The sequence below is a fragment of the Chrysochloris asiatica genome, unplaced genomic scaffold, assembly GCF_000296735.1.
Source record: "Chrysochloris asiatica unplaced genomic scaffold, ChrAsi1.0 scaffold00016, whole genome shotgun sequence".
Lineage (NCBI taxonomy): Eukaryota > Metazoa > Chordata > Mammalia > Afrosoricida > Chrysochloridae > Chrysochloris > Chrysochloris asiatica.
The window spans coordinates 17416116-17441314 of record NW_006408534.1 but is presented as its reverse complement, the minus strand read 5'-3'; the positions used below and the strand labels follow the sequence as shown (position 1 = coordinate 17441314).

General features: G+C 35.9%; 1 protein-coding gene across 2 annotated transcripts in view; it reads right to left on the bottom strand.

The window, feature by feature from the left end:
- ATAD2B (ATPase family, AAA domain containing 2B) overlaps nt 1–25199 on the bottom strand; it is a 235328-nt gene that overhangs the window by 186260 nt on the left and 23869 nt on the right. For both annotated transcript variants that reach the window (XM_006835245.1, XM_006835246.1), the window contains exons 2-7: nt 20784–20935; nt 12340–12389; nt 11827–11980; nt 9195–9297; nt 6333–6441; nt 3525–3641 (exon numbers count right to left, since the gene is read on the bottom strand). In XM_006835245.1, coding sequence (XP_006835308.1) covers nt 3525–3641; nt 6333–6441; nt 9195–9297; nt 11827–11980; nt 12340–12389; nt 20784–20935 — 685 coding nt within the window. The remainder of the gene's footprint in view (nt 1–3524; nt 3642–6332; nt 6442–9194; nt 9298–11826; nt 11981–12339; nt 12390–20783; nt 20936–25199) is intronic.

The window sequence follows — 25199 nt, the reverse complement described above, 5'->3', positions numbered from 1 at the left end:
AAAAAGTTTGTGGAAAATCAAATTAAAAGATACTTGAATTTTCCCATAAACTTTTCAAAGATCTTGTGTTCATCAAGAAAATTAAGACTGTATGTCCACACAGTTCCTCCACACATTTGTCAATTTGTTGTACTGTGGTGGCTGACATGTTGATGTGATACAAAAGCTAAGCCACTGGCTTTCAAATACCAGCAGGTTCAAAGGCACTCAAAATACGATCTATAATGAAGGACCAGGGAAACTTCCGGCAAGATGGCAGACTGGGCAGACTCACTAAATGGACCCTCTACAATACATATAAGGAGCTCTGGTAGCGTAGTGGTTACGAATCGGGCTGCAAACCTTAAGGTCAGTGGTTCGAAACTACCAGCCGCTCCGCGGGAGAAAGATGAGGCTTTCTACTCCCGTAAAGATTTACACCCTCGGAAACCCTGTACAGGGTCGCTATGGGTCGGAACCGACTCAATGGCACTTAACAACAACAACAACAACCCATATACGAGAGTACAAATAAAACAAATACAATGAAAATTCTGGCACCCTGAACTTCAGAAGGTTAGAAAGGTGGATAGAGTGTTTTCTGGGAGGAGATGCTCAGCAGGGACAGCAAAAAACAGAGATTGACTGGTAAACAACTGGCCAGATGTGGCTCAAACATCTTGTGAGCAGTTTTGGCAGCAGCAGGAGGCCCGGCAGAGCAGACTTGCAGGGGCAATGGGAAAGGTCCCATTTCTTCTATTTTGCCATGCTCCCCTAGTGACCAGAGGTATGGTCAGCTCCCAAACTCATTCACTCTCTAATGCAGACTCTGCTCTCCAGGAGTTTGGAGCCACGTGGATGGGAGCCATGCCAGTGTGAGCTAGGGTCTGGCTGCACCATTTTGGTGTGCCACTTTAATATCAGGATTCAGATGGGCTTGAGGACCTACAAAACAGAGAACCACCAGACCAGCTGCCCCCAGTTTCCCTAAGGTTCTAACAGACACTGAAACCAGCTCCATCAAGGGCCCCCACAACTGCTTCCAGATTTAGTGTCCTGAACATAAATAACACTGAGGTCAATAGGAATTCCATCTAGGTCCAGGAACTCTTCTGTCACATCCCTTTCACAACCACCTTGTGAGCTCCTTGAATTGCAGTATCCCACCAGATCTCCAGGTCCAACAAATGCACTGTGTATTTTACAATAAAACAACCCCACAATATCCCAGAGACAACAGACAGTTTGACTCACATGAAGAAACAAGAGAGAATGGCTCAAACAAATGACAAAGATACAGAGACAGCAAACATTTGTGAGGAAAAGACCATAATGGAACTAATTGAAAAAGAATTCAAAAAATTTTTGATACCTTCAAAAGACTGACGAATAGATCGAGGAAAGCAAGAAAAACATAGGAAAAGTTTTAGAAGAATTCAGGAAAACACTACAAGAACAGACAGACAAAATAAATGCAAATTTTAAAACAACATAAAATCTGCAATTAGAAACCCATAGAATAAATAAAATACTAAGATTTCAGAAATGGACAATACATCAAAAGAGAAGAAGAATGATTCAAAGCAATGGAAGCCTGAATTAGCGAACCTGAAGAGAAATCTCTCAATACTAGTATGCTATAAGAACAATCAGAAAATAGAATGAAGAAGTCCAAAGAAAGCCTAAGAGTTATGTGGGACACCATGAAGAGGAACAACTTAAATTCTAGAACAGGAAGAGAAAATAAAAGGCACAGAGAAAATTGTCAGTTGTTGGAAGAAAACTGCCCTAATATTACTAAAGATAAAGAAGATAAGCATACCAAGAAGCTGAACAAACCTCAAACAGAGTATTTCCCAAAAGAAAATCACCAAGACATATTACAATCAAACTTTCTAAAATCAAAGACAAGGAAAAAAACATGAGAGCAGAACAGGAAAAACAAAAAGTTACCTACAAAAGAGAACCAATAAAACTGAGCTCTGATTTCTCAGCAGAAATCATGCAGGCAAGAAGACAATGGGATGACATATACAAAACTCTGAAAGAAAAAAATTGCCAGCGAAGCAAAGAGTATGGTTTGTTGAATGCAAAACTGATGAGCTGATCTGTAAACCTTCCCTCAATTTACAATAAAAAGTTTTAAAAAAAGTAAAAAATTGCCAACCAATAATCATATACACAGCAAAGCTGTCCGTCAAATACAAGAACGAAATTAGGACATTTCCTGAACAACGGAAATTTAAGGAATGTGTAATGACCAGACCAACTTTAATAACATTGCTAAGGGTGTACTTGGACTAAGAACCAGTAACAGTAGACAACAACCTAAGATTACCATATATGACAACACCACCCAGAACTCAATCCAGATATACAAGCATTTAAAGTAAAATAAACCTACAAGACTGAAAACAGGGAACCAGACATATCAATGTATTAAGAAGTCACCTATAAAGCAAAAAGAGGGAATAGTGTAGATACAGAACTTACAAATGGCACAAAAATCAAGTAGATTTCAAGATAAAACAGACTCTTAAATTAGGAAAAATATTAATAAATTATAGGGTATTATCAAAGTAAATAATACACCTGTATATCAAAATAAGAGTAACATCTTATTTTCTACAGAAATATTTAGTAAACAGTAACACAACAGAAATGAAAATGAAAAGAAAAGCCACAAACAAAATGAACTCAACATAGAAAATTACATGGAATAAAGAAACCAGCAGCACTACAAATAAAAAAGAGAAAACTGACAGGCATCAATTCATACCTACTGGTAAGTATTGTTGTTGTTGTTAAGTACCGTGGAGTCGGTTCTGACTCATAATGACCCTGTACAGAGTTTCCGAGGCTGTAAATCTTTACAGAAGCAGAAAGCCTCATCTTTCTCCCACAGAATAGCTGCTAGTTTCAAATTGTGGACCTTGAAGTTAGCAGCCCAATTTGCAACCACTACGCTACCAGAGCTCCTTACTGAATGTAAATAGACTGCATGTGTCAGTCAAGACACAGAGAAAGCAGAATGGACTGAAACAATGCCTATCCGTCAGGTGGAATTCATAACTGCCATCAGATTTGGCAGCATTAAGATACATTTTTCATTACTGAAAAAAAAATGTGTAACTATCTAGGTTATTGGCCAACTTGCAGTACTGCACCACTACTTTTATGATTTTAGTTACATTATCCGATAGCTGCACTAAAGAGTTACTATAAATGAAAGTGTTTAATAATAAAGTATAAGCAGATTATCAAACTGAAGGTTCTATAATAAAATGTATATACTTTATGATTCGATATTATTACTGTGTATTTTAATATGCTTTCAGTTGAGTATGTGAGAAGTATAAGTATATACTTAAATATATATATGTATATACTTCAAAAAAAAAAAATATATATATATACATACAACTGAAATATATAAGGAACTCACAAGGCTTCACTCTTCTAAATTAAGCAATATAAACATTTTTAAAGGGTGAAGAATAAGCTATTCAACTACAAAAAGGAAAGAAGTTATTTAGATCTCCTACCTATTGGAGGTGCTTGGTATCGATCTACTGTTTTTCTTTGTCTCAAATTATATGGTCTATCATTTTCTTCTCCTTCTGCCTCTTCAACTTCTATATCTCCATCCTCTTCTTGAGATTCTAGTTTCCCCACAAAAAGAAAAACAGTATTGGTTTCATCCACAAATTCACTCTATAACTGAATATTTACATTTCATCTTTTAAACGTTCTGCACAGGTGACATCTGATAGTGTCAATACTTTATGGCACAGCATGTCAATATAATTTTAAATCAACCTAAATCGATATTTAAGAAAAAAACTTTCCTACCAATCATCGGTACAGTTCTTTGTTAAATAAACCAAGTGGTCATTCATATTTGATCTCTTGACATACTTAGGATCTTCCAATTTCTCTGGTCATAACAGTAAACCTCAATCAATGCTTAATTAATAACTAAATAATGATAGTAATCAAATACCTATTGATGGTTCAGAAAATATGCTCACAAGGTAATTATTAATGTTACAGCAAGAGCAATGTTTGGTGGCAGCGTAATGGTCTGTTAAACATGTTGACAACAGTTACATGGATTATAAGGTTACATTTGGGTAAGATAATGCAAGTGGGAGCTGGAAAGGTATATGAAGCAGATTTCTGAAGTGTTGAAAGTTTACTTCTTGACATGAGTGATCACTTTATAATACTTTACATAGCTGTATACTTTGGATTTATGTACATTATAATCTATTTTTTAAAGTTCTTTTTTTTTTTTAATTAAAGTAGTCAGGCTATAGCTATGATCTGACATCTACTTATAGCTTTAAATAAAATCATTAGATAAAAATGCATATGCATGTGGTCCCCAAATGCTATATACCAGGGTGAGTCAAAATAGTATTACTACAAAATTATAGAAGCCTTTATTTACAAAATTATCAAAATGTAAAGCTATTGTTCCTGTACATATCCTCCTCCATGTAGGTCTACACACTTCAGAAGATGGTGTTTCCATCCACTAACCCTATCCCAAAGAATTCTGCACTCCTCAATGTACATCAATGCAAAACAGCAGTTTGGTATCCTTAAGGGACTCAAATTGTGTTCCTTTAAAATGTTCTTTGAGTTTTTGGACTAAAAAGAAATCTGAAGGGGTAAGATCAGGGCTGTAGGGTAGGTGGGGTCAGGTTTCCTAACAAAATTCTCATAGGACAGCTCTTGCTATCCTTGAAGAAAAGCAAATGCATTGTTGTGATTTTTTTTTTGCCCCCTTGGCACAACTTTCCTGGCCCTTTTTCATTAATGCAGTTTTCCATTTTATCAAAGCCCCTTTGATCATCCTGTGTCCTTCAAGAAAACTTACAAACATTACCTTTTGGAATCTAAAAAAAACACAAAACATAGCCTAACCTGATCTCTCTGCCATGAATTTAACTGGTCCAACATATCCTCTCAAAAGCCACTGTTCTAACTGGACCTATTTTTAAAGACATCCTAACTAGAATATCACAAGTATATTCCTGAGAGAAATTATCTGCACCATCTATTGGTCACAGACACATTTTGTTTATCCATATTTGTTTGGAATAAACCTAAGCATATATGATCTAGAACCCTAGTAGCAATACTTTTTGACTTACCCTCATATTTTATGATTATCTTTTTAATTATAATAATTACTGAAGTAACACAATCATATCAAGGCATAGGGAAAAAAATTTTAACTGCCAGTCATGTTGAGTAAAGCAGAAGACGAAACATGCAAGCAAAGGATTTCATATTTAGTTGTAACATCTAAAAGCCTATTCCGAGTTTTAATTTTTTATCATTGTACTGTAGAAAAAAATCAACAAATACAATATTACTATCTAAATTACACTATAGATTATTTGCCTTGAAATAATTCAAAACACTACTTTTTGAAATCAGTTTGCACAATAATACACTATTTATTATGCAAAGAAATTCTGTACATAGAGTATCTACTTTGGAAACTCTACAAAGATGTTCAGTTAATGAAAAGGCAAAGATCACATTATAAAACTGTCTCACCTATACTGCTTTTCTCCAAAGGAAGCAATATAGAGGTTCTAGCTGTAACAACAATAATATTTACTCAATAAAATACCTTCATTAGAAATACCAGCTATTTGAAATGTGTAAATAGTATATTAATTGCAAAATTGATAAATAAATCTATTCTTCTTCATCTAAATTATACAAATAGTGGGAACTAGTAAAATATCTTGGTAAAATGCCCTGAATTTATAATACATCATATATTTTGAAAACTCTTTATCAATTAAATTGATAAATGCCTAAAAAATTAAATTCTCTAGGTATACTTTCATCAATTTATAATCCTCAAAGCCAATGTGTTTCCCAGTTATAACCCTTTGAATTCAAACTGGTTTCTTAGGTTGAGAACCCTGGCAGGCCTTAATAAGGAAACAGTCCAACCACCACCCCTTCACTAGAATTAATAGTTCTTCTTTTTCTAAACTTCACTATTTATTCCAGAGTCCATAAATAAACTTAGTATCTGAATAATCAGATATTTATAGGCTACAAATAGCAAAATAATGTTCTAGTTAGAAAATTTCTAAATACGAAAGAAGTTTCACCTAACAAATTTTGTTCATGGCAAATGCCACAACAGATTAAAGTCTCTTAAGCATTACCAATGGCTACAATGAAGATATACTATACAACAATGTATGATGCTTAGAATCACTCACCCAGCAATAGTATGCATATATTACTTTTATGTACTTTTTTCTTCCCTCCCACAAGAACTTTGCAGTATTTAATTCATAAAGTGGTTTACAAACCTTCTTCTTCACCCTCAGTAGACACTTCATGATGATTTTGTATCCCATAGCTATTTCTTCTCAGTGACTTTCTTCTCCTCTTCACTCTTGAATACATATCCATATTTTCCTTTTGAAAAATGAAATACATAAATACTTCACATTTAACAAGAGGGAGGCTGGCAAATTAAAGATAAAGGCAGCCAAAGATTCAAGGAGCAGTGCAAAGAATAAATACTGTTAACTAATGATACATGGAAGGAATTGCAATCATTGTAATGACTTGTTGAATGAAAAACTGATGATCTACTTTTTAAATCTTCACTCAATTCACAATAAAGTTTATTCCCTGCTACAAATATAACTAATCCAATGGGTTAAACCTACCCACAATAAAACTTTATTGAGCACTCATTTGTAAGGCAAATTCATGAAAATGGAGCTTCCTGAATTCAAAAAGTTTAAGGGACAAAGAAAGAAAGTAAATCATAAGAAATTCTAAAGCACTGAAATCAATTATATGAAACAAAATATGTATGAATTGTTGAACGAAAACTGATTTCTTCTATAAACCTTCAGCCAATATACAATTAAAAAAAAAATAATTTAACTGAAAACTTTTAAAAGCATGCCATGGGCATAATCTCTCCTCAAGTAAATCACAGTCCAGTAAGAGGGAATAAAAAATAAAGCAAGTTGCAAACAGCTATAACAAAAAGCAAAACAAATTAAATAACAAAGAAAGGTACAAAGCTCAAAGAAATGGCATTCCTCTTGCTTAGGGAGGCAACATTTCAAAAGAACATGGAACAAAGGTAAAATAATATCAATCACTAACCAGAAGTAATAATCAAAATAAAAGGTATTGGCATAAGACTATAGGTAGAAGCGTGAACCACATCCAGATCTCCAGAGATGGGAAATGTCCACTTGAAAGGACGAGCAGACCAGCCTGGAGCGGCTAGAAGAACAGAAGATACAGGAAAAATACAAAACAATAGAGGCAGACGGACTGTTACGGCAAGAACAAACAAGTTGCTTGCCCAGGAAACATCAAGGCAAGTGGTCGGGTTCCCTCAGTGCAAACCCACTTCCAAGACTAAGACTCAAAGGAAATACACACTCTGATTGGTGACCACACTCATTACCGACAAGGGGAAGTGAGGTAAAAACAGCAAAGATACAGCCAGCTGAGCCCTACAATGTTCAATAGGCCTCTGTGAACCCAGGTGGAGACCTGGTTGGCCAGCAGTGTGGAAAGATCTGGGGACTCTTGGGCCCAGAGTCAATGACATGGCCACAGGGAACTGGAGTGGAGAGTGAAGCTACCAGCTGTAAGAAGAGAGGGCATATGCACAAGAACACCCATACTTGCAGATAATACCCACTTGACCTGGCTTCAATGACTGGATGATCAGAGCTCAACCAGAAGAAGAAAGAGAAAAAAAAGAGTAACCTGATACAATTTGATGAACTTGACCTACACCTATGGATGCAGTAACTCAACAGAGGGAACAAATCCTTACAGCAAGAATCATTCCCACCCCCTCCACACACACAGTAGACAGGGATGAGCAACTTGGACATTGGATACCCAAAATGGGTGAGGGGCATACAAAGGCAAGAAGTGACTGGCTTACAAGCTTTCAAGAGGGAACCTAGAGCCAGGGGGCATGGAGGAAGGCAGAATCTCCAGTGAGTATTATCCAATTTGTCTAGGCGGAGCTGATGAAATGAAATGCAGATGGGTCACTTGTGATACAATAGAGAATAATTGTTATCCGGACTGATTGTGAGGGTTGGAAATGTAAAGGTATACGTTTTATAGCAAGAAAGGGAGTGATTAACTCTCCACCCTAGGAGCGGAGGTCTCTAGGACCATAAACGGAGAGGAGCCAAGCACGGAACCCTACCCAGAGAAGCAGCGATGCCTGAGATGGAGGCAGAGAAAATGACATGGAGGGATGAAGCGGCTGGGGACTTTGGATCCAGAAAGGGAGAGGGACTGTGTGCTGAAGACTGGGGGTGAGGGGTGGGGGGAGGTAGTATAGGGGCCGGGTTTGAAGGGTATATCCTTTGGTTGGTTGGTGATGCATGGAGGGGATTGGAATCATGGCAATGAAACGATATACGATAGAATGAATGTAAAACTAAAGTTCTCTCATGTAAACTATAATTCACAATAAAACATTTAATAAATAAATAAATAAAAGGTATTAGGCAGGAAAGACTTGCTACATTTGGACAATAATTTATGACAAAATAAAGTTGAAGTCAAATTATGATGATCAAGGTATTTTTGAGTAATTAGGTACCAATAAAACCTATCAAAGGTTCAGGTCAGAAGAATGACAGAATCAGAGCTATACTTTAAGATCACTCATCTATCTGGAAAAAAGTGTAGTCTTTATGGGCAGGTTGCAGCAGGTGAGGTACGGATAAAAGAGTGAAAGCACATCAAGGGAGAAGAGCAGAGAGCGGGACCCTACCCAGAGAAGCAGTGATGCCTGAAACGGAGCCAGAGATGATGACGTGGAGCGATGGAGCAGCTGGAGACTTTAGATCCAGAGAGGGAGAGCGACTGTGTGCTGAAGACCTGGGGGGTACGGGGGAAGGATTGCATGGAGGGGGATTGTAACCATGGCAATGAGACGATACAGGATAGAATGAATGTAAAACTAATGTTCTCCCATGTAAACTATCACATAATTCACAATAAAACATTTAAGAAAAAAAAAAAAGAATGAAAGCAAGCAATAAAATCCCAAACTAAACTGTAAATAAAGAGGAAGAAACAATTGCTGTTTACTCTTCCCTTTAAATTCCTCGATCAACATCTACAGAAAACAATCTTACAAATGTTGTTACATTTAATAGACTCACAAATTCTGTATCTGTCCACATACGAAGTCGTTCTACTTCTCCAGATCGACGATTCCGTCTGATATTAATGTTGTCCATTTCCTGTAGTACAGCTTCAGCAGTACTACAATCATATAAGAAAAGTACAGTTTAAGCAGTGATGGGGCCATATAATGTATCATGTAAAGAGTTCTTCATCAAAGCACAATTAAATCTATTGATGTGTAATTGTACATAACATCCCAATTAAAATTTCTTTAGTCCTCAAACTGATAATCTTTGCTCTTGAACACTTTGAAGAGGCCTTATGCAGCACATCGGCCTATGCAATACGTCATCTAATTTCTTGACTGCTGTTTCCATGAGTGTTGATGGTGGGTATAAGCAAAACAAAGTATGTGACAACTTCAATCTTTTTTCAATTTATCATGATGTTACTTACTGACCCAGTGGAGAGGATTTTTATTTTCTTTACATAGAGATGTAACCCATACTGAAGGCTGTGGTCCTTGATCTTCATCAGTAAGTAATTTAAATCCTCTTCCCTCCCTTTCAAGAAGCAAGGGTGTATCATCTGCATATTGCAGGTTGCTAATGAGCCTTCCTTCAATCCTAATTCCACGTTTTTCTTCATATAATCTATCTTGTTGGATTATTTGCTCAGCATACAGATTGAATACATCCTGTGAAAGAATATAACCCTGGTGCACACCTTTCCTGATTTTAAACCATTCAGTGTCCCCTTGTTCTGTTTTAATGACTGCCTCTTGGTCTAAGTACAGGTTCTCCTCTTGAGCACAACTAAGTATTCTGTAATACTCATTCTTTGCGATGTTGTCCATGACTTATCATGATTCACACAGTTGAAAGCCCCTGCATAGTCAATAAAGCACAAGTAAACATCTTTCCGGTATTCTTTACATAGAATCCTTCAATATTTCAAGGGGAAGCTTGAATTTTTCCTTCATTTCTTCCAGCCTGAGAAATGCTGAGCATGTTCTTCCGTTTCGGTTTTCTAAATCCAGGTCTTTGTACATTTCATTATAATATTTGACTTTGTCTTCATGAGCTGTGCTTTAACATTTTCTGTTCAGTTATTTTACCTCCTCATTCCTTACATTTGCTTTAGCATCTATAATCTGGGGACCAAGTTTCAACGTCTCTTCTGACATCTATTTCGGTCTTTTCCATCTTTCTTATTTACTTAATGGCCTTCACCTTCTTCCTATATAATGTTCTTGATATTATCCCACAATTCTTCTGGTCTTTGGCCATTAGTATCTACTGCATCAAATCTGTTCTGAAGATTATTTCTAAACTCAGGTGGGATATTTAAGGTCATGTTTTAGCTCTCAAGGACTTGCTTTAATTTTCTTCAACTTCAGCCTGAACTTGCATATAAGCAATGAATGGTCTGTTGCACAGTATGTCCCTGGCCTTGTTTTGGCATATAGTATAGAACTTTTCCACCATCTCTTCCCACACAGTTGAAAGCCTCTATTTGATTTCTATGTATTCCATTTGGTAAGGGCCATGTGCATAGTCATCTTTTATGTTGTTTAAAAACAGAGTTTGCAATGAATAAGTCATTGTTGTTGTTGTTGTTATGTGCCGTGGAGTCGGTTCCAACTCATAGTGACCCTGTACAGGGTTTCCAAGGCTATAAATCTTTACGGGAGCAGAAAGCATCATCTTTCTCCCGCGGAACAGCTGGTAGTTTCGAACTGCTGACCTTGCGGCTTGCAGCCTGATTCGTAACCACTATGCGACCAGAGCTCCTTAGTCTTGGAAAATTCTATTATGTGATCTCCAGCATCATTTCTATCACCAAGGCCATATTTTTCAACTACTGATCCTTCCTCTTTGTTTCCATCCTTTGCTTTCCAACCACCAGCAATTATCAATGCATTCTGATGGTAAGTTTGATCAATTTCAGGCTGAAAAAGTTAGTAGAATTCTTCAGTTTAATCATCACTGGCTTTAGTGGTTGATGAGTAAATCTGAATAATAGTGGTATTAACTGATCTTCTTTGTTGCTATTGTTAGGTTCCCTCAAGTTAGTGCCAATTCATAGCAACCCTGTACAGAGATTCCAAGGAGCAGTTGGTGAGTTTTGAACACTGACCATACAATTCAAACCAACTTTTGGTCCAATGCTTATCCCATAGCACCGCACCAGGATACCTTGTAGGTATCTGAATATTATCCTATCACAGACAGCATTATACTTCAAGACAGTACTTGAAATGTTCTTTTTGAGGATGAATATGACATCATTCCATTTCAATTTGTCATTCCTGGCATAGTACACAATATGATTTCCAGATTCAAAAAGACCAATACCAGTCCATTTCAGCTCACTAATACCTAGGATATCAATCATTAAGCATTCTATTTCATTTTTGACAACTTCCAGTTTTTCTAGATTCATGCTTCATACAGTCCGTATTCTGATTATTAATGGATGTTTACAGGTGTTTCTCCTCATTTTGAAGGAACATCAAAAAGTTCATGGAAAAATAAAATTTAAAGATAAATAATAAAATTTAAATATAAATTTTCCATGAGCTTTCTGAAGTCCCCTCATATACACAACTGGGCTTGAAAAGTCAAATAATTAAATGATCTTGCTTACTGATTAAAACATTCATACCTGTTTACTAGTTGATCAAATAACAAACTCTGGTTCACGCTTTCGAATCTGTTTTTCCTGGAACGACAACTTTTTCTGACTTCCATGTCACCATTCATGCAAGAAAGCTCTCCATCTCCCTTCTTTTCCCCACGTAGGGGGTGGCTACGAAGGGCTACAAGAAGAGAGAGATTTCAATTTCAAAGCATAGAGTAACAAAAAAAAAGGGAAAGAACAAAAATCAAGAAATTACTTTTTAAAGATTACAAAAGTTGGATATACCATGTAATGGCTTTAATAATCAACGATCTAAAATTTCTATAACTGTTTTATAATCTGTTATAATTTAAATTCAGTTCTGATTTATATCTTAAAATTTAATAATTATGTATGTTTTACTACGAATGAAATTCAGCCACCACTAACTGTATACTGAGCATACTGTTAAGTTACCCTACTTTTCCCCGCACTAACGCTTATTCTAACACCATTATAATAATTTCAATATTAACCAATTTATAGCAGAATACTCACATAAGCTACTATGTCCGTTTGGTAATGTAGCACCAGGCTGAGAAGTTAACCTGGAACACAATTATATTTAATATGCAAACACATCAACATTCATTTTTAAAAAGCAAGAAATATAATACTGCTGAGATAATTTTAGTTATTAATATGTCAGTAATTTATTATGACCTTTTCAAGAATAAAGATTTGTTTCACTCTAAGATTGACAGAATATACTACAAGTTAAGATTAATTTCATTATTTAAGAAAATTTTTAGTAATAGACTATAAATTTAATTTACTGTCTCTGACTCGAAAAATTAAAATGCCAATGAAATGGCTATGCTTAGCATGTATCATAAAGTTACCTGATATCCTCAGGAGCAAGAGTTACAGACTATTTACTTTTGTTGACAAAATACAATTCAAACAATGACAGATTTAGTTAAAAAAAAAAAAAAAAGCTGTGAAAAGAACACATAAGCACCAGTAAAATTTAATAATTTTATCAAAATATTTTATCACACCTTCTAAACTAATGAAAACTTTTCTCAATACAATCATTTCATAATTCTCCCTTTTTAGTAGAGGAAGATATATGTAAGTCACTATGAAAATAATATAATAGTCATCAAAACATAAAAACTTCAGAAAAAAAAAAAACTATATCGTTAATATAATCAGAATGTTCAAAAACAAAAATTAACTTGCTATATAAAACAAAATGAGTCCTGGTATGGCGCTGTAGGATCAGCACTTGACTGATAACCGCAAGGTAGTTCAAATCCACAAATCAGCTTCTTGGAAACCCTATACAGAGTCGTTACTTAACACCTAACAGCAATGACAACAACATAAACTTACAAAAATATTTCTGAAGTACCCAACAATTATTATTTTCAAAGATAACTCCTCCAAAGAAAAATTTTGACTAGGACAGCATAAAATAGCAGATATGTGGCACTGTGGGTTAAAGTGCTATTCAGCAAAGTCAGGATGAACCATAAAGTTGAAGGTTCAAGCTCACCAGCTACTCCTTGGAAACCCTATACAGGGTCACTATGGTTCGGAACCAACTCAACAACAACAATCATTTTCTGTTCTACTACGTGGTTTATATAAATGTTTAACTAAAACATTGTAACAGTCTGGTTCCTCCAGCACTCTTCATGTTAAATGGCAAATAGGTATCACAATGCCCCTAGGGTTGATGGAAGAGTATAAAAACAAAAACTCCAACTATCATATATCTTCAGTCTGTTGAAACCAAGATAAATACTTTATCCTTAATTTGATTCTTCTCTGAGAATCTTTTTAGCAAGATTCTCAGAGTATAGCCGCAAAGTAATAAAATTGAAAATATAATAGGTCAGATCATAGAACATTATGTATTTATCCTAATGATGCTACCACTGTTTTATGCATATCTAGAACTCTCTACGATCATTCTCAAAATACTAAAGCCTCATAGAAAAATCAAAGTTATTATTTCATAATTGCACTTTGGCTTTAAACTAACATAGTATGAATTCAGTTTAAAGAATGTATTCACACATCTTGTCTCCAAGGGCAGTTTGGATGTCGGCAAAATGAAAAGGTTAAAATTATACAACATTTAAATTATTCAAAAGACTACAAATCATTACACACACACAAAAAAAAAAAAAAAATCTAAAACTTTTCTTGACAATGTCACCATCATTGGAAAAAGCACAATAAATTTTTTGTTCACTCTCAAGAAACAAGGTTTAACTTTGCTTTTATTTGGTTGCTAAGATCTATTTAAGAAAGAAAAACCTTTTCCCTCAATCAATCCAATTATCTTTCAGTCATATTACTGTCATCATTTCACCTTTATCATTTATTTCTTCATATGGAAAAAAAGAGAGAGAACACGAAATACTATAGTTTCAAGAAATGACCCGTACATATGCAGGGGTTTCAAAAAGTTCATTGAAAATTTTTAAAGAAAATTGACTTTTTTCACAAACTTACTGAAGACCCCATGTACAACAACACATATGCCAGAAAAGTCTTTGTATATTCATGTTCCCAAAAGCTAATTGCCTAAAATGAAACCGGTCAATTCACTAATTAGATGACTCCTTCAATAAAACTTTTATAATAAAGAAGGTACTTCTGTTCCTATTTTGAGAGGGTTGTTGTTGTTGTTAAGTAGTGTTGAGTCATTTCCAACCCATAGCAATCCTGTACAGGGTTTCGAGGAGCAGCTAGTGAGCTGGCCTAGCAATTCAAACCGACTTTGTAGTCTAGTGCATTAAACCACAGAGCCACACCAGTACTCCAAGAGGGAGGGTTGTTGTTGTTAAAGTGACATCGAGTTGGTTCCAACCCATAGCAGCCCTTTATAGGGTTTCCGAGGAGCGTGCAGATCAAACTGACTTTGCTGTCCAGCACATTAACCCACAGCACCACACCAAGACTCCAAGAGGGAAGGTAGGAGGCAATTTTCTTTGCCTATATATCTGTTTCCGAGTCAGTATCACTTAATATTACATGATTGCTATGTTAAAATTTTCCACAGCTTTAATTATTCAGAGGTGTATTATCAATGTAATACCAGACTTAAAAATCAGTATTCTCTTTTTCCCACATAAGCCCAAGTCTTTTCATGATTTATGAAGATTCTAAACCTCAATTCAGAAAATGTCTCAGTTCTGAAGGACCTTCGCTAAGCACTCTCATTCTTGATGAGCCTCTATAGCAGTCCAACATAGGTAGTGTACCTCCATTTCTGTCTAATCTTACTACTCCCTCCACATGACCACAAAAGAAAACTTTCAAGCATTCCACTTTTAAGTGTTCAGTTAGTCTTGTCAAAGATTTAATTTTGTCTGTATTTTAAGAGTATGCCTTCTTATTATCCTAGAGAGAAAAATGCATGCCACATTCTTCAGGAAGCCTCCCCTAACAAACCATATACACAGCCCTCATGATAACTAAATGTCTAGTGGCTAAATGTCAGCTGACAAAGGTCAATTAAATGGTATCCTCTACTAAAAATATTTGTTCTTTATAATCTATAACATCAATCTAAGTTATGAAGCATATTTGAGAATTTCTACATAAAAGATAAAGAATATATATTTAAGAATACGGGGGGGGGGATTTACTTACTGAAAAACACTACTAATCATTAAAATTATGTTAATATATTTGGGACTTCAGTTATATAGTAGAGCTAAAAGAAAACAAAACTCAGTATCTATCTCAAATCACTTATGACAACTCAAAAGGTACTGTGCCCAGTTTTACCTCTACCTTCATTCAATTACCTATGTCTAAAAGAAGTTATTTCACCAATCAATAGTAATTTCTTTCAATAATTTAGCAGTCTTAGTAAAGTCCTTTAGGATTAATTATTGTTCACAACGAATACTAATGCTTATCTATATTCATTTTTCTCTCTATGAGTTCTATTTCTAACAAATTATTTTTTTGAAAGAACATCAATAATTTTATTTTAGATGTTCATAAAAGCTTAGATTAACAAAATAAACGAAATAGGATTCTCAGGTTCATAGCTTAAAAACAAATGTAAGCTTCCAAATAAATTCTGATTTTTATAAAACTGTAAGTTTTCCTTAAAGTTCAATTATTTGGAATCTAATAGGCCAAATAGTATTTTATTTTCAGACTATCTGAAATACACATACACATATCTAATACTAACAGATTAGCACGTATTCCTAGAATGAAAATTTAACTCAAAAAACTTTTTACATTGTTTGAGCCACTAAACATTATTATTTTGACAAAACAATCAATAAATCTATTGGTAGAATGTCTTTAGCTTTTTATCCAAAATATTCTTAAAGGAATATCACAGACTAAGGTGCCTAAATGGAAGTGACAGAAATCTCCATACATCACTCCCCTTGAAGAATTTTTTTTTTCAATCACTGAAAAGAAACAAAGTATATGATTTGTTCAATGTAACACTGATGATCTGCTCAATATACATTCACTCAATTCACAAGAAAAGTTTAAAATTTTTTCTTCCCTGTTGTTGTTGTTGTTAAGTGCCGTCAAGTCAGTTCTAACCCATAGCGACCCTAAACAGGGTTTCCGAGGCTGTGAATCTTTACGGGAGCCGAAAGCCTCATCTTTCTCCCGTGGAGCAGATGGTAGTTTCGAACTGCTGACCTGGAGGTTCGCAGCCCGATTAGTAACCACTACGCTACCAGAGCTCCTTAGGTCTTTTTAAATAAAAAGCTTGACAAAAATTGATTTGAACAAAAGGTTCTCAGAGTTGAGAAGGAAGACAGAAGAATCTAGTGTATTACATATTCTTATACTTGAATAACTTAAAATTACCTTTTAGTTAGAAGTCAAACTTAACAGTGAAAGAACATCTAAACCATATATTTAGAAACAGAAGCGTGATTCACTCATTTAATAAATATAGGGAACAGAGTACAACTGGTAGATCAAGTCTAGAAGTGCAACTAAATAGCAGTAATCATTTAAAATAATGTCATTATGATGACCTAAACCTATTTCATCTCACAGATGAATGGCTATAGGAATGGAGGGAAAGGGGCAGGGAATCAAGAAAGTATGTCTCCTACATTTTCTATTTTGTTGTCAGACAATGCAAAATAAAGCTGCACCTTACAGAACAGGTTGTACTAAGTACAGATCCATTGTAGACTATATATATATTTGAGTATATATAATATATATACGTGTTTTTTTTAAATACCCGAGAGCACAACCCCCAATTTATTCCTTTTTTGTTTTTGCTTCTGATGGATTGAGGGGAGGCTTAGGGGATTTCATAGTAAAGAGAATATTTCCAAAATATTTAAATGTGAACATTTTAATTTTCTTCTTTGTTTTACTGAGAAAAAGCAGTTTCTTTCAAAATGACAAGTTTATTTAAAAAATCAGTTGTCTCATTCAAATCTAAGTAAAAGATTGTGTATTTATGATATAAATGATAAATTCACAAAGTTAAAGTTGGCACATGTAATTTTCATGTTTCTATGTTTAATATGGAGAGTCCTGGTGTGGCACTGTGGTTAATGCACTAGACTGCAAAGTCACTTTGAACCTCAAGGCTGGTGGTTCAAGCTCATCAGCTGCTCCTTAGAAATCTTATACAGGGACGATATGGGTCAGAACCAACTCTACTGCTCTTAAGTACAACATGTTTAATTTGTAAGTTTAAAAACCAATTCTATATAACTATCAAAATTGTTCGGAATCTACTTTACACTAGTGATGTGAAAAATAATTTTCTGGGTTAAAATCTTTACATATTTAAAAAGTAAAATCCATTGTCTCTTCAAGTAATTAGATTTTCCACTCATTTAATGATACCCATGTAAAATTCTGCCAAATGATGAATCGTCTATATATATATGAGGTCTTCAAAAGTTCATGGAGAATGTGTATTATGAAAAAAACTGCACACATCTAAACGTCTTTTTGAACCAAAATAAACTCACACTAAATCATTACTGATGAAGATCAAAGACTATGGTCTTCAGTATGGGTTACACCTCAATGTAAAGAAAGCACAAATCATCACAACTGAACTAATAAATAACATCATGATAAATGGAGAAAAGACTGAAGTTATCAAAGATTTCATTTTGCTTGAATCCACCATCAACACATGGAAGCAGCAGTAAAGAAATCAAATGTTGTATTGTGTTAGGCAAATATGCTGCACAAGACCTCTTTAAAGTATTCAAGAGCAAAGATAACAGTTGGAGAACCAAAATTTCAAGTTATGATATTCTCAAATGCCTCAAATGCATGTGAAATACAATGAATAAAGAAGATCAAAGAATAAATGATACATCTGAATTATGGTGTTGGAGAAGAATACCAAAAGTACCATGGACTGCCAGAAGAACAAACAAATCTGTGTTGGAAGAAGTACAGCCAGAGTGCTCTTTAGAATCGAGGATGGTGAGATTTCATCTCTTGTGTTTTAGACGTATTATCAGGAGAGACAAGTCCCTGGAGAAGAGCATCATATTTGGTCAAGTAAAGGGTCAATGAAAGAGAGGAATATCCCCAAAGAGATGGACTGGCACAATGGTAGCAACAATGGGCTCAAACCTAACAACCACGAGGATGACACAGAACAAGCAATGTTTCACTCTGTTTTCATATGATTTCATATGCTTTCGTTTGATTTGTTCAATGTAACACTGATGATCTGCTCATAGGGTAACTATGAGCTGGAACTGACTCAACAGCATGTAACAACAACTTGTCATAACATGTCTGAACAGGAGGATCTAGTTTGAAGCACTTAGAAGGTAAGACATCAGTTTGAAAAAAAAGTCCTTATGAGAGCAATATGAATTCTGCTAAAAGTAGAGCAAGAGCAAACATAAAATTTATGGTGAAGCTTGGGTGGAAGAATTGTGAAATCACTAATGCCTCTGAAGTTTTTATGGGGAAATTCCTCAAGAAATGAACAGTTTACAAATGGATAATGTATTTTAAGAAGGGTCAAGATTGTGGTGACGATGAAGCCCACAGAGGCAGACCAGTCACATCAATTTGCAAAGAAACAATTAATTAAGTTCATGCCCTAACTGAAGAGGACCAGTGATTACCAGCAGGTACAATAACCAATACCATAGACTCTCAACTGATTCTACTTACACATTCTGACTGAAAAATTAAAGTTGAGCAAATTTTCTGCTCGATAGGTGCCCAAACTGTTGCAACCAAATCAGATGCCGACAACAGCAGTTTTCCATGGAAATTTAAATATGTGAGATCAAGATTTTAAAGTATTTCCTTTAAGAATTATAACAGAAGATAAATGTACTAACTTCACTAGTACAATTCCGAAGACAAAACAATATCTGAGCAATGGATACTAAGAGGTGGAAGTAGTCCAATCAAAGCAAAAGTGGATCAGTCAAAAGCAAAAAGCAAGTTTTTCAGGATGTACAAGGCATTTTGCGCGTTGACTTTCTGGAGGGGCAAAGAATGGTAACATCTACTTATTAAAAGAGTGTTTTGACAAAGTTAGTGTCAGCTGTAGTAGAAAAACACCTAGGAATACTCTACCACAATGCTCTTGCTTATTCTTCTCATAAAACGAGGGAAATTTTGCAAGAGTTCTGATGGGAAACCATTAAGCATCAACTTTACATTCCTGATGGGTTTCCTTCTGACTTCTTTTTGATTCCTAATCTTAAAATATCTTCAAAGGGCGCTCATTTTTCTTCAGCTAACAATATAAAATAAAATACAAGACTGCACTGCCATGGTTAAATTCCAAGAACCCTCATTCTTTAGGGTTTGGACTAAATGGGTAGTATTACCACTTACAAAAGTGCCTCGACTTGATGGAGCTTCTATTAACAAATTAAGGTTTTTTTAAAAATTATTATTATTTTTGTCTTTTAATTCCATATTCCACAAACTATTCTAAGTCCTCTCATATGTAACTCCAAAAATTTTTTCACTGATGCATTACAGTATTCAAAATTTGCTTGTACATATAAAATCAGAATATTTTAGTACTTCCAGAGGAAAAAAAGACAAAGGATTTCCCACCTCCCATGTGGCACTATGGGTTAATGAGCCAGACTGCAAGGCCGTTTGAACAACAAGGTAGAGGGTTCAAGTTCACCAGCTGCTCCTCGGAAACCCTGTACAGGGTCGCTATGGGTCGAGATCGACTCGACGGCACTTAACAACAACAATCCATTTGCAGTTACAGCATATTCAGAACTTGTACAACAAAAACTCTGGAGGAAACAGAAGCTAAAGTATAGATTACAATTTTTAATTTCATATATACACATAGAAATGGAGTAACATTAAGTTGCCTTCATATATACTGCATAAGTTGACAATTTAAATTGAAAACAAAACAAGAGATGAAAAAAAAAAAAGTTTCAAAAACTAACTTATTATATTTTAATGTACCAACTCAAGGAAGAATATTCAATAATTTTAGAAAGGGGAGATTTAAAAAATTAAATATATATAACTCTGATCCTATTTTTATTTACATTTTCAGGACTATAAATCTGTATGGTCTCCTGGTATGGCGCTGTGGGATCAGCACTGATATACAAATCACAATGTCAGCAGTTTAGAACCACCAGCTGCTCCCTCAGAAACCCTGTACGGGGTGGCTCTCAGTCAGAACTGACTTGACTGCCCTTAACAACAACATAAATAAGTATGCATATTGAAGACCTATTAAAATCCTTACTGTTTTGTTAATAGCCTCTATTACTATACTGTGTATCCTTATAAAGCAAATATATTTCATTTTTAACATATTTGGAGAAAATCAAATTACATACCAAAATTGTAAAATAAATTTAACACAACTCATTTATAACTACTTATAGACACTAATGGTTTACCAAGTTAAGAAAATTAGCATTAATAACATCCCTGAATCAAAGTAAAGAATTCATATGAAAACCATTCAATGAGTTCTCTCTTCTAACCTGGCCTGTCCAGTTGATATGTTCCATTCCTCTCGCTGACCAGTACTTCGTGATTTTGATTTGTCTTTGCAAACAGAATCAGGTTGTTTCAAAGTGCGTTTGGCTGGTGGAGACACGTTACTATCACTTAAACTACCATCAACTTCAGCTTTCTGAAAGACAAGATTAAAAATGTATGTCATTATCCCTACTAGAACATACAATTTTTAATGTTTTTGGATAATCAAGTATGATATTTATTCAAGCGGTAAGTATTTACTGAATGTATCACTACAAACATAACAAGATGCAATAATCTGTGAATATAATGTAGCTTCTTCTTTTTGAGTTTCAAGCCTATAGAAAAAGAAAATGTGTTGTGTTTGTGTATGTGTGTATTTATGTCTTTTATAACCTGACACCTCAGTATACTTCCCCAAGCAAGGACACTTTCATTACCACAATACAACCCTCCAAATCAGGAAATTAGCACTGACATAACACATATACAATCCACAGACACATTAAGATTTTCCCAAATGTCCCCAAATTGTCTATCCTCTCTTTGAGGTCCAGGATCACACAGTGTATTTAGATGTCAAATCGCCTCAGTTTCATTCAATCTAGAACACTTCTTCAGTCTTTTCCTAGCTTTCATACCCTTGGTTGTCTTAAAAATACTGACAGACCTTTCAATTTATATGATGACTCTCAATCTGGGTCTATTCTCATTAACCAGGTGTATAAGGAGTCCTGGTATGGCACTGTGGGATAATGCACTCAACCACAAGGTTGGTTTCAACCTCAAGGTCAGCAGTTCAAATTCACCAGAGGTTCCTCAGAAACCCTATGAGTCAGAACGGACTCGACAATACTTAATAACAACAACAACATAAGGAGCCCTGGTGGCACTATACGATAAGTACTGGACTGCTAACCACAAGGTTGGCAGTTCAAACCCACCAGAGACTCTTTGTTCCCATAAAATTTTACCATCTTGAAAATCCTATAGAGGGCAACTATGAGTTGGAATTGACTAGATGGCAGTGAATTTTTGGTTTATTTTCTTAACATACTCATCATGAGTTGGAATCAACAGGATGGCTACTAATGCTTTGTTTTGCTTTTTATTCTCACAACCAAACTATGACTATACATTCTCAAAAGGATATACAGAAATGATGATGTGTTCTTCTCCGTATAATACAAATACAAAAGTATAGTATATATCTACCTTTCCCACTTGGTCAACTTGGTGTCTGCCAGATTTCTCCACTGAAAGGCACTATTTTTCCCTTTGTATCTGATAAATACTTTGTGGAGAGATATTCTAATGATTCACCAATATCCTGTTCCTCATCATATCTCCACTCACCAGCAAATGCCACTATGAAGGTGATTATCTAATTCCATCGTTCCTTCTACATTTTTTCATTAGCATTCAATCACAAAGAACAGTTTTTCCTGCCCTCATGTACATATTTGTTTATATCATTATGGACTCATATATTCCTATTTTATTCTATGGGTTATAATCTGTACTCTCCATCTTTATTTTGTTGCTCAAATTATATGCGAGTTAAACAATGGAAGTCCCTACAAAGTGGTTCCTGTATCTTTTTGACAGATCTCCATCATTTTTTGAGCAATGGCACAACAAAAAGTTCTAGCCCATTTTGTACTCTCAATGTCCAAGCCCTAGAATTAGTCATTACTCCAAGGAGCCCTGGTTCCTTTCAATCAAGATAGAGTTTAGAAACAAGATCCTGGCACTTGGTGTGGTCACGGTTGCTGGAGTTTTGCTGCCTGCTCAGCATAACAAACAGGAAACATATCAATGTATATGCATGCACACACAGGCAGTCCCTGGGTTAGAAACATCCAATTTACATAAAACCTGTAGTTAAGAACCAAACCCCATAAAGTCTATTACATTAAAATTTTTAAGTACATACAATGATTCATAACTACAAACAGACACTACTTTGCGGACACCAAAACATTATCATTACTACTATATTATTATGTTAAAGATGCTTTGTGTATATGCAAGTGTTCTTTAATGCTTTATGCCTAGAAAGGTACATCATTTACTATATACTAAGACAAATGCTATAGGATAAACACTTGACTGCTAACCACAAGTTTGGCCACTCAAAACCACCAGATGCTCCTCACAAATCCTATAAAGGTTTGCTATGAATAGGAACCAACTCGACAACACTTAACAACATAACAAGAAGACAAGCATTTTGACTGATGTCAGCTATGAACCATCCCAATGCACAAATCCAAATTAAAGAAAGACTTAGGGACGCGAACTTGTTTGTAATCTGGGGACTGCCTATATACACACCAGGGTAAGTAAAAAAAGTATTGCTATTAGAGTTCTAGTTCATACATGCATGGGTTTATTCCAAACAAAATGTGTTTAAACATATCTGTGATTAGCAGATGACTGCAGACATGCACTCTCAGTAATACACTTGTCTTAGTCACTTTAGGGTGCAGTCAGAGAAAAAGGTCCAACCAAAACAGTGCCTTCCAAGGGAATCTATTAGGCAACTTCAATTCAAGAGAGAGAGGTCAGCTCAGAAGGTTACAATGACTATTTTTGGAGATTCCATATAGATTTTCTCAAAGGATAATGGACACTAAGACTCAAAGAGAATACACAAGCAGACATGTGTTCTGACTGGTGACCACACTGGTCACCGATAAAGGGAAGTGAGGGGAAAACAGCAATGAAGCTATGAGCTAGGTCCTACCACGTTCAATAGACTCCTGTGAACCCAGGTGGAGACCTGGTTGGCCAGCAGTGTGGCAAGGCCTGGGGACTCCAGGGCCCAGAGTCAGTGACACAGCCACAGAGGACTAGAGTGCAGAGTGAAGCATCCAGCTGATAAGAAGTGAGGGGATACGCACAAGAACATCCACACTTGCAGATAATACCCACTTGACCTGGCTTCAATAGCTGGATGATCAGAACTCAACTAGAAGAAGAAAGAAGAGGGAAACAGGGTAATCTGATACAATTTGATGAACTTGACCTATACCGATGGATACAGTAGCTCAAAAGAGGGAACAAATCTTTACAGCGAGGATCACTCCCACCAGTCAATATACAGGGTAGACAGGGATGGGCAACTTGGACATTGGCTACCCAAAAGCGGTGTTGGGGGGGGGGGGGGCCTACAAAGGCAAGAAGTGACTGGCTTACAAGCTTTCAAGAGGGAGCCTAGATCCAGAGGGTACGGAGGAAAGTAGAATCTCCACTGAGTAGTATCCAATCTGTCTGGGTGGGGCTGATGAAAGGAGGTGGGGATAGGACTCTTGTGATACAATAGTGCATAATTGCTATCAGGACTGACTGTGAGGGTTGGAAATGTAAAGATAGGCATTTTGTAGAAAATGGAGGGGAGGGGTTGACTTTGCAGTCCAGGAGTGGAGGGCCCTGGGATCATCAAGGGAGAAGAACAGAGTGCGGGACCCTACCCAGAGAAACAAGTGACGCCAGAGATGGAGGCAGAGATGATGATGTGGAGAGATGGAGTGGCTGGGGACTCTAGACCCAGAGAGGGAGAGGGGCTGTGTGCTGATGACCAAGGAGCAGGCTTGCAGGGTATACCCTTTGGTTGGTTGATGATGCATGGAGGGGATTGTAATCCTGGCAATGAAACGATATACGATGGGATGAATGTAAAGCTAATGTTCTCCCATGTAAACTATCACATAAGTCACAATTTTTTTGAAAAAGGGCACTGGACCTTTTTCAAGAGAGCTTACTATAAAGAAGTTTTTTTAAAAATTGAAAACTACAATGATAAGAAAAAGGTCAGGAAAGTTGCTCTGAGGATTTTTTTTTTCTATCACAACAATTTACCTGCTCATACTTCAAAGATAACAAAGGTGGTCCTACAAGAATTTTGTTGGGAAACCTTACCTCATCCATTCTATATCCCTGATCTTGCCCCTTCAGACTTCTTTTTTATTCCCCAAACTCAAAAAACTCTATTTGAGTCCTTTAAAGGTGCCAAAATTGCTGTTTCAACGTAGTATAATTCGAAGAGGGCAGAATTCTTTGGGGAAGTGTTAGAAAGAATAGAAACACCACCTTCAGAAATGTTGTTGTTAAACGCTGTCAAGTCAGTTCTGACTCAGTGACCCTGTATCTGGTTTTCAAGGAGCAGTGGGTGGATGTGAATTGCCAACCTTGCAGTTAGCAGTCCAGTGCTTATTCTATAGCGTTACATGAGGACTCCATTCAGAGTGTTGTTGTTGTTGTTAAGTGCCATCGAGTCGAGTCCGACCCATAGCGACCCTGTACAGGGTTTCTGAGGGTATAAATCTTTACGGGAGTAGAAAGCCTCATCTTTCTCCCGCAGAGCGGCTGGTAGTTTCGAACCGCTGACCTTAAGGTTCACAGCCCGATTCGTA